Consider the following 15,835-nt stretch of genomic DNA (forward strand, 5'->3'; position numbering starts at 1 on the left):
AGGGGGGGGGAAGTGTGAAGACAGAAGCAGGTGGACCGCGTGGCCTAATGGATAAGGCGTCTGACTTCGGATCAGAAGATTGAGGGTTCGAGTCCCTTCGTGGTCGCATTGTATTTCCAAGCCGTAGGGCTCGCTTCTGGTCCACACTGCAAAAAGAGCCCTAACTTGTGGACAAAGAGTCCAGTGTGAGCTGCCAATCATCACATGCACTGCACTTTGCCAAGCAGAGGGAAATGTGGGCCAGCGACAGTACGGACCATTTCGTATCGCTGGAACATCTACAGTAGGCGAGAATACTGAAACCAGAGTGAAATTGGATTTGATGCAGAGAAGTTGACCCTGGGCCAGCCGGAAAGCAAAGGTGTAGGAAAGGCAGTGTATTTGCTAGCTTTAGGGGTACTTCAGGGGAGGGAAAATGTGGACCGCTTCACGAGTTTGCGTGTCATCCTTGCGCAGGGGCCATGCTAATCTTCTCTGTATCGAATCCAATTTTAGTAGGTGTGCTGCCGAAGCGAGCACGACTGACCTACCTGCCACGACGGCTTATCTACGGGGTCCTCGGACATGACCTCCTTTGCCCAGGTGAGTCCTCTGGGCAAGCAAGGCCCACTCACACCTTCTCAATGTAAAGAGGGACGGATCAGGAGGCGGGAGAAGTACCTACAAACAATGGGTTGGAAGCAGGGGCGGAGCGTTTGCTTCTGGGGCTTCCGAAAAAGGTGTAGCAAAACCAGCTGAGAGACCGCGTGGCCTAATGGATAAGGCGTCTGACTTCGGATCAGAAGATTGAGGGTTCGAGTCCCTTCGTGGTCGCAGAATGTTTGCTGGCCATGGTGGAAGTGCTATGGTATGTTGTGCAAAAGGACCGAGCAGTTGGCACCTTTCCAAAGATCCAGGGATATACACCAAGCAATTGTTTCTTTTGACCATCCAATCACAGTTCAACTCAGCTCATTGACGTCTACAAGCAGTGTCCAATAGCAGCTACAATCATCAGTTTTTTGTGAGGCTGATTGGTTGGCTGTACTGTGGGAGTGGCAAGCAGATATTTTATATCTAGAGTCCCTCACTGAAGCGTCAGCGATAGCGTCAGCCCTCCTCGTGTGAAGACGTCCGAGTGTAAAGACAGGCGAGTCTACCTGCGCGAGTCCACCGAGTAAGGCCACCGGCAAGGCAAGTCATCATACTGCCAAACACATACAGGTGCATTTTGACTACAAAGGGGCCCATTACTTTACCATCAATGCAATCTGTCCAACATCAGTACTTTAACACCTCTCCTACATCTGGTTACTTCTACCTGCCACAAACACAACTACCTCCTTCACTGTTGGACTTTGGAACTAACAATCTGCTTTATGCTCCACAGAATTCTCAACAAGGTCTTGGTTCTGGTGCCTCAACAGCCACAGATACCATTGTTAATAGAACATAAACCATCCAGTACAGATATGGACAGAAATCACTGTCTTCATTTAGTCCTCTATATTATGGGTCTGTACTGCTGTATTTCTAGCCAAAAGAATCTAATACAACAATTCAGTATTTAGCTTGTGACTAGCTCCAAAATGTGAAGGCCAAAATAGTACGCTCCTCCTTGAAGGTGGTAGTCTTAATGATACAAGGCATACTGATCTTTGTGAAGAAAGTGTTAGTGGATAATTTAACAGATTACGCATTACCCTAACCCTAACTACCAATTATCATAACTTGGTTATCCATTAAAATAAAGTATTTTAAACTGTTTCACTTAGAGCACTGTGTCTCAGATCATTAGGACTACCACCTTCAGCAACGAGCCTACTGTTTGGGCCTTCACAATTTGGAGATAGTCACAAGCTACATACTGAACTTATCATGTCCTTTCTGAAGAGCACCTGATTTTCTCTCTCAAACAATTGACGAAACACAGCACTCTCCATTTCCTCTTCTTCAAATACACCATGGCAGACAATGTGTTACCCTGACTCGTTACTTTTTGGTCTGAAAATGTGTGGGCCTCATACAAATGATTTATGTTGCCGCTGGAAATCCTTCCCACAGCGTTAGGCTCCATTTTAAGATGTTACAATTTCATTACATTATCTTCATCTGAAAGCTACACAACATGGCTCTACATTAACGCCAATCAGTTGTATCTTTCCATTTGGCTGGTAGAAAAGACCAATGTACTAGCCACTTTGACCCATCAGTGTGTGACTGAGTGTTGTCTAAGTAAGATTAACACACATTAGCCATTTTGGCTGGGGATGAAGAAAGCACATTTACAGCCTTGTACACAATAAATTGTACAGCCCTAGTTGCCCAGATAAACTGATAACATACATAAAACAGGTACCCTCTGTTCCCAACATAAAGATACACCTAATCAGTGGCCTTATGGTTTACCTGCCAATTGCCTCATATGAAGTCATGGAAAGTGTTACTGTGACGGTTTGCCCTGCGGCCACACATTGAAAACAGGTTGCATCTCATCTCACCACACTACACCACACCTTTACTCTACCTAATCCGTTGTTAAAATGTTTGTTTCATTTGTGGACCTCTAGACAGTCATTTAGTATTCAAACATCTCACATTGTTTAATTTAGTTCCTGACACAATCTTCCTGCATACATTCTCAAAGCCATACACACAACACATTAAACACACAATTAAAATGCAACACATTTTCAAACATTCTATTTATTTACTGTTTAGGATTTTAAGTTATAATTTCGCATCATGATTCCTTGCTGTGATTACTTACAATTTCTGTTTTTTTAGTTAGTTAAGTTCACCATGATGGGGAGCAAACATCTTGAGTGAAGCAGCCGCAGTCCACACTTCCTGGGGAACAACTTCCTGGCAAAGGGATTCTTCACGGCAAAGCTTCGCCTAAAGAATCCGGCAGAAGAGTCCATCTCTCTGAAAAATCATGGGGGGATGGGAAGTCCATATTAGTTGAGTCAAAATAAATGTAAACAATATGAATAAATAACAGACTTAATTAATTAAATCTAATTGATTGTCTTACCTTTGTCTTTACTTTGAATTGCCCTTTTGTCCATGTATTCTGTTTGTTGTAAATAGCAATTAGTCTTGTCTCTCCTGTGTGTCCATTTAGACTGATCAGCCAAGTATATACACTCACCGGTCACTTCATTAGGAACACCTGTTACAACTGTTCATTGAGGCAAATTTCTGATCAGCCAATCACATGGTGGCTACTCTATCCATTTGTGCATGTAGACATGAGGCGAATACGACTGTGTTGCTGTCGACCAACGTTGACGAAGCATGTGAGCGAGAACTTGTCACGATGTGGGTGTTATTAAATACAGCGCATTTAAAGTCGGCCAAAAATATGAACGAGACGATGAGCTCGCACCGGTTTGCTCTACTAACAGACCACGTGTGAGGAGTGGGGGGACAGGCAGTGAGGAGGAGCTGAAGTGGGGACCTGCGCAAACTTGTGTAGAGGTGTGAGCCAAGACCCATATACACACGTAAGTGAGTTGTTGACCAACCAGTTCATGGGCGCGTGACCTCGGAGGCAGTCCGCAGACGAGCGTTGAAGGGGATAAGCAACTGCAGAGGTTGCAAGATCTGACTGCAGTCGCATTCATCCCGCGATAGTTTGACACCATGTGACATGTCACCTCGTCAACGCAACATCACCGAAATTTTGAAGTTTGACAGGAAATCTAACCGTCATGCAGCATTTTCATCCAGAGTGCATTGCTGTCTACATGCGCATGCATGTGTTGATGAGAAATCGAATGCACTTATTGTTGAGATGATCTTATGCAGTTCAAACCGGGCATCATAATGGGAGAGAAGGCTATTTAAATTACTTTGAACATGACATGGCTGTTGGTGCCGAAAGGGTTGATTTGATTGTTTCAGAAAAGACTGATCTACTGGGATATTCATACATAACCATCTCTAGGATTTACAAAGAATGGTGCGAAAAACAAAGAAAAATACAGTGACCAGCGATTCTGTGGGCAAAAATGCCTTGTTGATGGCAGAGGTCTGAGGATAATGGCCAGACTGGTTGGAGCTGATACAAAGGCAACATTAACTCAGATAACCACTCATTACAACCAAGGTATGCATAACAGAATCCCCGATTACACAGCACATCAAATCTTGAGGCAAATGGGATACAGCAGGAGGACCACATTTATTGCCACTCCTGTCAGCTAAGACCAGGAAAATGAGGCAACTATTTGGTCAGGCTAACCAAAAAGAAGATCAGAAAAATGTTGCCTAGTCTGATGATATTTTTAGTTTTGATATCAACTGCAACACTCAGGTGGAATGGTCTGAATTTGGTGTCAGCAGCATGAAAACATGGGTCAACCCTGCCTTACATCAACATTTCAGGCTGGAGATATAATGGCATAAGGATATTTTCTTTGCACAATTTCGGCCAATTAGTACCAATTGATCTTTGTTGGAATGCCACAGCCTACCCAAGTATTGTTGCAGACAGTTAAGGCAGTTCTGAAGGCAAAAGTGGGTCCATCCCAGCAGTAGAGAGGTGTTCCTAATTAACTGGTCGGTGAATGTATGTTCCCCTAGTTTGTCATTTGGTAGGTCAGTTATTTACTGTTAGTTCGGCACGTTAGGTTCTGTTCTGTTCATTTGATCTCTTTTAGGCCTAAAACTCTTTTCTTAATTTAGTCTTTAGTTTATTTCTGTTATCCTGACGCTTTATCATCTCTGTAGAAAATAAGTCTTTATCCGGACTTTAAAACCACTGTGTCTCTTGTGCCTGCCGCTTGGTTCCTCACAGTTACCCAGGTGCATGTCATGTCTGAAAAAGAAAGCTTTGTTTGAGTTATAACGTACTCGTGTTAAAATACACATTCCCTCAACCATTTTTTGTGCATATTTGGTTCTTTTTTTCAGTAATGTTTCATTTATCTGTGCTAGTATGTTGTTTCTCAGATTACGCTTTGGTGCCATATGGCAACTATTCACATCAGAATGTTGTCAGTTATAGGTGAACTGGCAAAGATATTCAGAATGACTCGAAACTTTCCAATACACAAAATTAAACATACAACTTAAGCCAATAACAAAATCACTTCACAATCAGGAAGTCTTTGGTGGCAACTCCTTAGCGCAAACTCATTTTCTTTCAGTTCAATTAAGAGGGAAGAATGGCATGCAGCTGAGAAGACAGTCAGTCTTGCACAAGATAGGATAGAGTCTGTGATTGTTAATGAGACTTCACAAGTACCCTATTTGCACAGGTAATACAACTCATCATTGGTTAACAAGAGTCAAATTACACAAGTCACACAGGCAGTACTACTCACTTGCATCTACAATGGTTAACAAGGGGTCAATTGGTTCACTAATCATGCAGGTGGTGCTACTCATTACTACACAGCAGTTTTCAAATCCACATGGGCGACAAGTGGCTCAAGGAAGCACAAATACGTTTAGAAACTGGTGCCACATGGAACTTGTGTGGGAAATCCCATGCTGGAGTGGATTTCTCAAAACCAAAGTTGCATACTACAGTAGCTACTTTGTTGTTTTGAATGCATTTTCCCATTGGCAACTACCGAAGTTGCTAACAGACTAACAACTTCCATATACCAGCAACCCACTCAACACAGTTGGCTCCCCCGACAAGTATTGGGAAATTACAGGTATGGAAGATGTTCACATTGTCCAGACACACTTCACACAAAACGTTTGCTCATCCACATCACAGTGGGTTTACATACAGTGTCCAATCTCACCCTCCAACCCGTGCCTGCAGTTCACCTAGGGAGCGCTGTGGAGACAGCAGAGCCCATGAGGCTGGCGATAATAACTGACAATTGTGCTCGCTGTAGGCTGAAACTTGACAATATTACTGTAAGTTTGGCGAAACCAATGTGGATTTAAATGAAATGTACTATAACCTGGGAGTTATGTCCTTCTGATTTTTTACAGCTTTGGCATTCATGAGTCAGGTTCCGCTAGCATCTTGCTAACAAAATTGCTTTACGGCCGTCGTGATCACAGCAATGCAGCCGGCCGACCAATCCAAACGCAGTGTGTGAAGCCACTCTTGACGTCATAATGGCAATAAAGACATATTTTACAAAGATGCAGCGAGTTTAAACATTCAAATCAAGTGCTGTTTGAAAGGATAATTGATCCTGCCTTTGGGAAAAATAATATGAAACGATGATACCAATTCTCTCCCAAAGCAATGGCAGCATCTGTGTTTGAGCTCCATGGGACCCTAATCATTCTAACAGCCTCTGTGCTCCTTGGCGCTCCTCTGCACTGTCTGGATGGCGCCACTTTGTGGACAGTACCACCCGGAAAAAGTCGTGAGATTCCTCTCTCGTACTACCCATAGACCCTCTCTGCCCACATTCTGGACAGACATACAACACCAAGGACTTCATGAACTGTTCAACCACTCATGTTGTTTAAGTGCTTACATGCCCATGAGGACTAATGTATGTTAAAGGCCAACTTCCGATAAAACACAGTTTTACTCACTCCTTTTAAAGATCGGACGGTCACCCCAAGTTAAACTCACTTGCAAGGCTCTCATAGCGGTGCGTCACATCGCCTGGCTGTGTTTCCCGGTGTTTCCCAATTCACATAAGTAATGCAGAGAAACGAGCGAATCACGAAAGGCTTTCTGTGTTGCGTCACGTCGAAAGAAGGCGTTGCCCACAAAGGTTTATGTCGACCCATTTTTCTAAAAACATGCCGAGTAATTTTTTTCTGCTTGTTTTCAAAACAAGCTACGTTTAGTGGCCCGAAACCTAGCTTAGAACGTTTTTTTAAAACAGGACCAATGCGTAACACATTCAGTAACAATGGGGAACACAGCAATATTAATGAAATGACATTGAGATGCCATCTTTAAACTGGGCTTACACTGTGTGACTTTTGCCCCGATTTTGCCATGATTTGGCACTCATGCGACTTCTTGGGAGTCGGGTCGATTTCTTGCTCAATCGCAGGTCAATCGTGACTCTTGCATCGTGCAGTGTACATGGGTTAACGACAAGCGATTTCGCCTCACGAGCGTGCAATCGTAGGGTCGCAAGGAAATCAAAACTGTTTGAAATCCTGGTCGTGGCTCATGCGTAAATCGCACAGTTAAAGCCGTGCTACGACCAGATTTCACACTTCACATGCACAAATTAATAGGGCCGTGCGATTCGCTGTTGAGCGCGACCTCATCTCCACCTCCGGTGCGCATGTTCCCTCCTCTGCAGACCGGGGAAACATGCCTGTCGCGTCGCACAGTGGAAGCATTTGGCTCGCATCCGACTGCCGGCTCACATAGTGTGAGGATGTGAGTCATGAGATGTGAACTTTTAAATATTGAAATTCCATCGTGCAGTGTGAGCAGGAGCTTAATACCCACGAGCGAAAATATCTCACAGTCCTTGCATTTACATGAGACACTTAAATCCGATTTAACTCACTTTAAATCTGATTGAAACTTAATTCCACTCTAAAAATATCATGTAAACACTTACCGAACAAGATTTAAGTTTATTCCGATTTAAACTTAAGTCCGATTAAAGTGGGTGGTTTATTCCTCTTTTAAATCCGATTAAACACGTTCCTCTGTCATGTAACCTTTTATTCGGAATTACAATAAATCCAGTCGTTCCACGCATGCTCGTTGACCACATGATGGCGCCAAGAGACCGTGCTCTTTGCCAGTGAGAAAAACATGGCGGCACTTCCTGTTGATTTTCACATGAAAGTTTTGCTTAATTTAAAGTCCCTAAGCGACTATAAATGTTGTGGCTTCCATATATTGATGTAAAAGTGCCCCACGAAGTGATGAAGCACAACAAAGTTACTCCACATTACCATTTGACCACTCGTTTTTCCATGCTAACAGGGTAGCTAATGTAGCATTGTAAATGATCCAGGGAGAAAGGGGGAAATGTTGTGATTTCAGTCCGCCTGAGGCAACGATTTTCGTGGGGAAGATGACCTGCATCTCGGTGGCATTGGACCACGCCCCCATGCCTTATTTGGCTCGCTCAGCACGTGTGTCCTCAGTACAATCGCAATGCTTTCTGTTTCCCAGACGCTTAATCAGATTTAATGAAAGTGCCATGTATACACGTCGCAAAATAACTCTTAATCCGATCTACTTAAATCCGATCTATTAGATCCGATTCAAAAACATCATGAAAACGTAGCCAGTGTATGCCCGGCTTTAGTCACACTAAGAATCATCTGAAACTAAGAATAACAGCGCATGAGGCAGCTGTTGTAAATAGCAACTTTGATCATGATGTAGCCCAACCTTAACTGAGGTCATGGTTCTGCAGCCTACCTTAGATTTGTTGGCACTGAAAAGGTGCACAAGTCCTAGAGCGGGTATCAGAATCAAACCGCTTCTAAGGAGTGAAACCTGCTTGAGTAATGAACTGTCATAATCAAACCTTTGGGACTGAATTAAGCACAGGACTTAAGTTGTGTTTTTACCAGAAACAGGAATGTCAAAATTCGCCCTGATGGGGTGATGGGTAGCACGGTGAGATTGTTGTTCCTACATTTCACACAAGCTCTGTCGTGTGATGATTTCTCAGCTCATATTTCCACCCTCTGCTTCCAGTGTTTCCAAAAGAAAATCGGCCAAAGTCGCTATTGACTCACTGAAAAGTCGCTAGAAGATGTCTTGACGCTACTTATGACTTCACAGCGTCACGCACGGCGCGCTGGTCTACAGAAAATGTGCACACAAAGTTGCTACTTAGGCAACATTGTCTGCTTCTGCACAAGCTTAAAGGATAATTGCGGTTTTTTCAACATTAAGCCTCATTTCCGAGTTGTCTGCAATGTTCTAGAACCCCCCACACCGTTTTTTTGATGTTTACTGCTGTCCCCGGTGTTTGCCTATTTTTGATGCATCCCAACCTGCTTCAGAATGGCAAGTCACCTGCATGTCCGACCAGGTCCTTAAAAGCACCATAAACGTTCGTTTTCAAAAACAACAACTCACCGGAGTGGTTACTGGTCTTCACTGGTCACCCATATCAAATTTTGTTGCAAGAAGACGCTTCTGTCGTGTTTAATTTGGCAGCTCGTTCATGCAGGAACTATTTTCTCAGCCGTCACACAGCCGTGGATAAACTTCCGCTCAGCAGTTGAATCTGATGTGCTACACTCCACACCACTTGATGGCGCAATTGATAGCGATTGTTCATTGTACTTGAGCATGTAAACAGAAGTAGTCAGCCAGCAATCAGTACGGCAGTGAGAGACTGTGTTGCAATCATCCGAGGGAAGTTGGACAGATAATCTTTTTACACATTTCTCAGTGTTATTTCTTTTTTGTTATTGTATTCGTTTTTGTATTGTTTCTTAGTCTTTGTAAATATTTTTTCGAACATGGGACGAGTTTGTGCAGTTAGGGGCTGTGGTAAAATCCCGGACAGAAGGACCTGCCATAGACTCCCACTCCGTTATTCTTCACGGTTGAAGTTGTGGCTATCTTTTCTTGGCTTCGACACCAACACACCCATACATGTTCTGGAAGAAGCAGACCATCGTGTGTGCGCCTTGCACTTTCGGTTTGAGGACTATGTACAGTCGACCAAGAACAGCAAGAGAGTTCAGTCTCCTAAAAAACTGTATTTGAAAAGGACGGCTGTACCAACACTCTTGGGTCCTCCGCAAGACGAGGAAAACATTGGGGTAAGCAACTTTACTTTCATAGTTGTGTTTATAATTAGACGATTTACCTCGAATATGGAGTTTACACTGTTTAGATCGCTAAATTGTTACTTTGCTGTGGTTGCCACCGTGTTCTTTGGGGTGGGGGAGGTAAGCAATCAAGGTTACAGAACTTACCCCAGGTAAGCAGAGATGGGGGTTGGGCGGGAGGAGAGTGAAATAGCTACAGCTCTTCTCACCATGGCTTCGAAGGCCACAGTGTTTGGTGTTTTCTGAGGGGGCTATTGAAGCAGTATACAAACTCACCATCCTCTGTTGTAAGAAGAGGGCTTGTCTTGCCCTGCACTAATGGTCTTCATAGCCTGTATTACTACCTTGCTGATAAACAGCCAAACTGATTTTTCAATTTGACTCCTGTTTTGTAATGTAATAGTGGATGTCTTCGACTGAAAGCATCTGCCAAACCATATGACTGTGGTGTGTGCCTGGACATTATTATTTACCTTTATTATATGGTTGTGACGTCATCTGTCGAATGCTCCATTCATTTCAACGGGGCTCCCCAACGTTCGGACGTCTGTTATTTTTCGATAACGGACGGGTTGGTCTATAACAGACCGCTGTCAATGGCAACAAGACTTTTCACTGCTAAAGCGACTTTTCAACAAGACTCTAATCAGCTGCTGTGATAGACAGCACCCGTTGTCCTGGCTACCGCTGTCAATGGCAACAAGACGTTCACTGCTAAAGCCACTGGCTTGTATACAAGTCAGTGGCTAAAGCGAATGTTTCATATCACTCCGCAGGGGGTCCGGTCTTTTGTCACTCTAATCAGCTGCTGTGATAGACAACACCTGTTGTCCTGGCTAGCCTACCTAGCTGTTGCCTAGCGGTGTTCCACAACGGCACTGTTTTGTTTTGCGCAGCAACAATCTTAACATTAAATAGGTCTAAAGAAATGTCCCCGCATGTGTGAATCATTTAAGTATATCCATATAATAAGCGGGTTAACTTTCGGCGAGTCGGTCGCTTTGTGGAATAGCAGCACTTCAGAGAGAACAAGACCCCTCCGCTCCGCGTCGGGGTCTAAAGATTCTCTCTGTCGTGCTGCTATTCCACGGTAGCGACCTTCTCGCCGAACGTTAACCCTTACTTATTTTATCATTATCTGTTTTCAATACTGTTCATGTGTATTGATACCTTGAAGTGGTCACAGCACACTACCGTATAATGTCATAACTCAGTCCAGTCCTGTCAAGCGTAATAATTGCAATTGTAATGCAATTGCACTTGTAATGATTTGATGACATGTCATGTTAGTCGAATTGTGATATAAATACACTGTACTTGTATACAGGTCAATAATACTTTGTGTAGTATGCCATATTGCCAGGAAACAAAATACACAGGAAACAAAATACAGTATCTCTACATCTCATTGTGCACCACAGTGTAAATAACTGTAATCACATTATGTTAGTCATTGAACTTGATGTTTTGCATTGAAACTTTTTACAGGCAGTTGGTGGTGTAGACGCCTCCACTACCCAACCCGTACACTTCTCAACTCCTGAAAAGGACTGGCCCTCTTCATCATCAGGCCTGTCTTTTATCCTGACAAGTCCTGAGCCAACGCCAGACCAACCCAAAACATCAAGGAGGTCCTTATCTGGCAAATACCTAGCTTTGCCTGTGGTGAGGGATAGCCCGGCAGTAATCGTGAGTATTTACATTTTTCCTTACTTTCTTATTTTACTTACTTTATTGTCACTGTTTTCACTACTTACCTTTTCATTACTTATCTCTGGTATTTTCAAAAGGTACCATATAAAATGTCATGTCAAAAGTTATGTAACATTTTTATGACTAAATATTTATTGCATTCCATTGTTTTGATTTTTCAACAGCCAGATGAGACAGACACAGAGATGCATCTAATGGACGTTAGCATGTCTACCGCCCCAGAAGATGACCCAAAAGATTACAGCTATCACCTGAGTCAACAGTCAACACAATCCAGTTCAAGTGCAACATCCAGCTCAAGTGCATCAGACATTAGAAGTGGCTGGAATGAAAATAAATGGATTGTGAACGAGTCTTGCCTCATGGCACTGTTCAGTACATGCCAGGTCCCTACATGTGGTGTCCCCATCATTGAGAAGAAAAAGTCAACAAGAGGCAGCAAGATAAAGATTGAATGGACCTGTCTGAAGAACCATTCCGGCAGTTGGATGTCATGCCCTGAAGTGAGGGGAATACCAGAGAACAACCTCCTCATCTCTGCTGCAACACTTTTCTCTGGAACAACCTACACAGAAATTGCAGAGTGGGCCAGCATCCTGCATTTACAGATTTTGAAGACATCGCAGTTCTACTGCATCCAAAGGGACAACCTCATTCCTGTTATACATTTCGCATACAAGGACCAGCAAGACTACCTCATCAAGCGACTCGTGAGGGAAAAGGAACTGGGAAAGTCCATCGAGTTGTGTGGCGATGCCAGGTGTGACTCGCCAGGTAAGCCCCCCCCACCCCCCAAAATCATGTTGACTGTGACATGTTTAGAAATGGCCAGATTTATGGAAGTCATTATATCTCCATGTGGAGCTGCAAAATTATGCTAATTTTGCAAACTTTATGCTACAGACCTTATTTACTGTTAGTCAGGCATGGCAGCATAGGGCATGAGAAAAGGGTCACATTCCAATTGAATACACCAAGCCACTTTTCATTGCTCATCAAGTGCCTTGTCAAAATTTGTAGACTCCACAGCAATCTAATGACAGAACAGAAATATAACGACTTCTAACTTTTAGTTTGCTCACACAGACAGTTTTCTTTGTGACTGTATCGTGGACTCATATGTTGTTACTCTGTCACATTCTACAGGCTACAGCAGCAAGTACTCCACCTATTCGCTTCAGCTGTTATCCACCCAAGAGATTGTTCATTTTGAACTACTGCAGGTAAACCTACTGTGCTTTTTGCAAAAACCCAGGCGAAATTGTGGGTACTATAGTACTGTTGTGATATCAACATAAACTATGATGTGGAACAGTTCTGCTATAGAGTAAAGCATAGTGATATTGTTGTTATGATCAAATGGCATTGTGTCACACACACACATACATTATGTATAAGCCGCAGCGGCTATTTGTTATTTTTTTCCAATAGGTTACAGAAGCTGGCAGTTCAGTTGCTATGGAGTCTCAAGGTTTTCGGAGGGGGTTGAACCATCTGATCTACAATGTAGGACTCCCGATAGATCTCATCGCAACAGACAGGGCTCCATCCGTCCGTAAGATCATGCGGGAAGAGTACCAGAATATCCGCCATGAATTTGATACATGGCATGTGGCAAAAGGTAATGCACATATCATAATATGTACATGACTGGTGTTACACAATAGCTTGATATAGCCTACCCTCCATGTTATACTCTTACCCTAATTTACACTTTTTTTCACAACAATTCTACCCAGGTTTGCAGAAAAAACTACTGGCCCTCGCCAACAAGAAGGGAAATCAGGACCTGGGGGGCTGGCTTCTTTTGGTTCTGCTGCTCATCTTCTGATGGCAACGCTGAGGTAATAACTTTAGCACAATAACCCAGAACGGCCCACATTTCTACAGAAAATAACAAAAGGCTTTGATGCAAATACTCATGACTCCAAATCTATTCTGTAGGAACTGAAGCGACGATGGACCTCACTACTCTACCACATTCGTGGGGTTCATACGTGGGAGCAAGATGGGAGAAGATGGGCCTGTCCTCACCCGCCTCTAAGCTCCGATGAACAGAAAATGAAACGGTGGCTCCGTGAGGACTCAGATGCCTTCAAGGGTTTGCAAACTATTGTTGAGGAAAAAAGACTCCTGAAAGACCTGGACCACATGACTCATTTCAAACACACTGGTATGTAATATGAATGTGGATCCCTTTTGGGATCTGTAGACGATTACTTTAATTTCTACTGAAATGTTGTAGCCTTCACATTTCCAATTGTAATGAAACCCTTTGTGTATAGGTTCTTTGGAGGTGTACCACAGTATGATGCTGAAATACATGCCCAAACGACTCCATTTTGACTACAACACCATGGTGGCTCGTACACAACTTGCTATTTTGGACAACAACTACAACGTTGGCCGCGAGCAGGCAACAACTTCAGAAGGTAATGAGCTTTCCCAAGTAAGCACCCACAGAAAATTTTCATTGGTTGCTAAATGTCTTGCTAAAAAATTGATTCCCTTTGCAGGCACACCAAGGTTCAGCGTGGTGTTCCCAAAACGATCAAAGGACTGGGTTGCCAAAAAAAATTACCAGCCCACAAGCCAGAATTTCACCCATCACCTTGTTGAGCGTGTCCTGCAGAGAAGGGAAGACCCAACGCCAAAAGAAATGCCAAGGGTCCAGCAGCCTAAAACCATAGCAACTAAGGAGAAACCCCCAAAAGAGGATGTCATCAGGAAGCATCAGTCCAGATTCCCTCACAACCCAGAGACTTTGTAATCAAGTGGACTGATCAATTCTGTACATATGTGCAGGACTGTACATTTTTTTGTTCATAATATTCCTTATAGTGTGAATTTGACATGTTTTACATATGGTCACTGTTTCAATGCCAAATTTCAATGCCATGCACACAGCATTTGTTTAGAAATAAAACAAAGTTCTTTTCAAAAAATGTTTTTGTTTTATTACAATATAATAGGCTATGTAAAACAAAGTATATACAACAATGGAATGGAAATGAAAAGTAATGTAAAGTTCTGAAAGATTTGGGTGCTACTAAGGGCAGTGTTATTTCACACCCAGTACATCAGAATAAGTCCTCAATCTCTTTCGGTGTAAATCCTACGTACTCCCCAGTGGGGGATGGGAAGGCATTCCGGACAGCGTTGACGACGCAGCTTGGTAACACAGCACGATTTCCACGTCCAAGTCGGTGACCTTTCAATGCCCACTCTAGAATTACACGATAGGCGACGAGACGATATTGTCTGAGAATAGAAAACACAATTACATAGACAACGTCAGTGAAATATGACAATAAAAAACATTATCAGAATACAGTTCATGATCATGACACTGTGCACACACCCCTTCGGTGATGCAGCTGTTTCAGGAAAACATGATCATGGCCAACTATTCGGAAAACACCACACACATTGAACATGCTGATCTTTTTTTTATTATTGTTTACTTCTTGGGGCGATCAAGGCTCACTCCAAGGAGCGCGTCCGCTCATACAATAAGGAGCACATATTGTGTTCAAAAATAAAGTGGTGTCACTGATGTTGTATGAATTGCACACTGCTCTGTTCCCGTTTCTTCTATAATTATCGGACGTTCTTCACGCCAAGAAGTACGACAGAATAATAATTAGTGTGTGGTGTTTCCTTATTTTTCAGACATGGTTATGTCATGGGATGGCTAGACTTACGAAGTTACGATTGCCATTAGTTTTTACATAGCTTACCTTTCAGACAATTGGCCGTTTGGTCCCTCTGGAACAGGGCGTTTCTTCCAGTTTATTTTCGGAACCCAAAAGAAAGTCTCCAAAACTGGTTTATTTAGAAGCTGGCGCACCTCCTTCTCGGTAATGCACGATGGCGATTCACCCCTCTCCTCATCCTCCTCACCCGTCTCATCGACCGAGACATTCAGGCTAGCCATGCCTGAAGTGACCAGAAGATCCCATTCTTTGCAGCATCTACTCTCCAGTTCGGTGGGCATCGGCTTGCACTTTCCACAAGTGCACCACCAACTTCCCGATACCCTGGGAACTTGTATTCCTTCTGTGACTTCTTCAGGTTCCCCAGTGTCCCTTGCTTGCATTTCCAGATCCATTTGGCGTAGCTCCTCTACTGTATATTCCGGTTCGAATCTGTATCCTCGCCCATCAAACTCGAAATCGAAAATGTCCTCTTCCCAACGTTCGTACTCCATTCTTGTTGCTTTTGTATTGTTGTTATTTGTTATTAACTTGTTACAGTACGTTGCTCACCTACTTTTGGCCAACTGAGCGACAGGACTACAACTAGGTAATTATCCTCGTGTATTTCCTGTGCTGAGAGAGGGCTGAGGAACCACAACAAAGAAAGTGCCGGTTCCGGTGCCCAGTGTTGCCAGATTGGGCTGTTTCCCGCCCAATTGGGCTGCTTAGGAAGG

General features: G+C 43.3%; 2 protein-coding genes and 3 non-coding genes across 5 annotated transcripts; 3 read left to right on the plus strand and 2 right to left on the minus strand.

Moving 5' to 3' along the window:
• The first annotated feature begins 33 nt into the window (after positions 1–33).
• Positions 34–106, plus strand: trnar-ucg (transfer RNA arginine (anticodon UCG)). Its single transcript has one exon. It is a non-coding gene; the product is annotated as a tRNA-Arg (tRNA).
• Positions 107–411: 305 nt separating this feature from the next.
• On the minus strand, positions 412–519 carry LOC134456141 (U6 spliceosomal RNA). Its single transcript, XR_010036226.1, has one exon. It is a non-coding gene; the product is annotated as a U6 spliceosomal RNA (small nuclear RNA).
• Positions 520–740: 221 nt separating this feature from the next.
• On the plus strand, positions 741–813 carry trnar-ucg (transfer RNA arginine (anticodon UCG)). Its single transcript has one exon. It is a non-coding gene; the product is annotated as a tRNA-Arg (tRNA).
• Positions 814–10,898: 10,085 nt separating this feature from the next.
• Positions 10,899–13,234, plus strand: LOC134455282 (uncharacterized). Its single transcript, XM_063206304.1, has 5 exons — positions 10,899–11,379; positions 11,568–12,177; positions 12,550–12,626; positions 12,835–13,024; positions 13,143–13,234. The coding sequence occupies exons 2-5, from the start codon at positions 11,589–11,591 to the stop codon at positions 13,232–13,234; spliced, it is 948 nt and encodes a 315-aa protein (XP_063062374.1). The 5' UTR covers positions 10,899–11,379; positions 11,568–11,588.
• Positions 13,235–14,483: 1,249 nt separating this feature from the next.
• On the minus strand, positions 14,484–15,613 carry LOC134455149 (uncharacterized). The gene is made up of 2 exons (XM_063206190.1): positions 15,144–15,613; positions 14,484–14,664 (listed from the first exon to the last, which is right to left on the minus strand). The coding sequence occupies exons 1-2, from the start codon at positions 15,611–15,613 to the stop codon at positions 14,484–14,486; spliced, it is 651 nt and encodes a 216-aa protein (XP_063062260.1).
• Between the last annotated feature and the right edge of the window lie 222 nt (positions 15,614–15,835).

The sequence above is a fragment of the Engraulis encrasicolus genome, chromosome 9 (genome assembly GCF_034702125.1).
Source record: "Engraulis encrasicolus isolate BLACKSEA-1 chromosome 9, IST_EnEncr_1.0, whole genome shotgun sequence".
NCBI classification, from domain to species: Eukaryota; Metazoa; Chordata; class Actinopteri; order Clupeiformes; family Engraulidae; genus Engraulis; species Engraulis encrasicolus.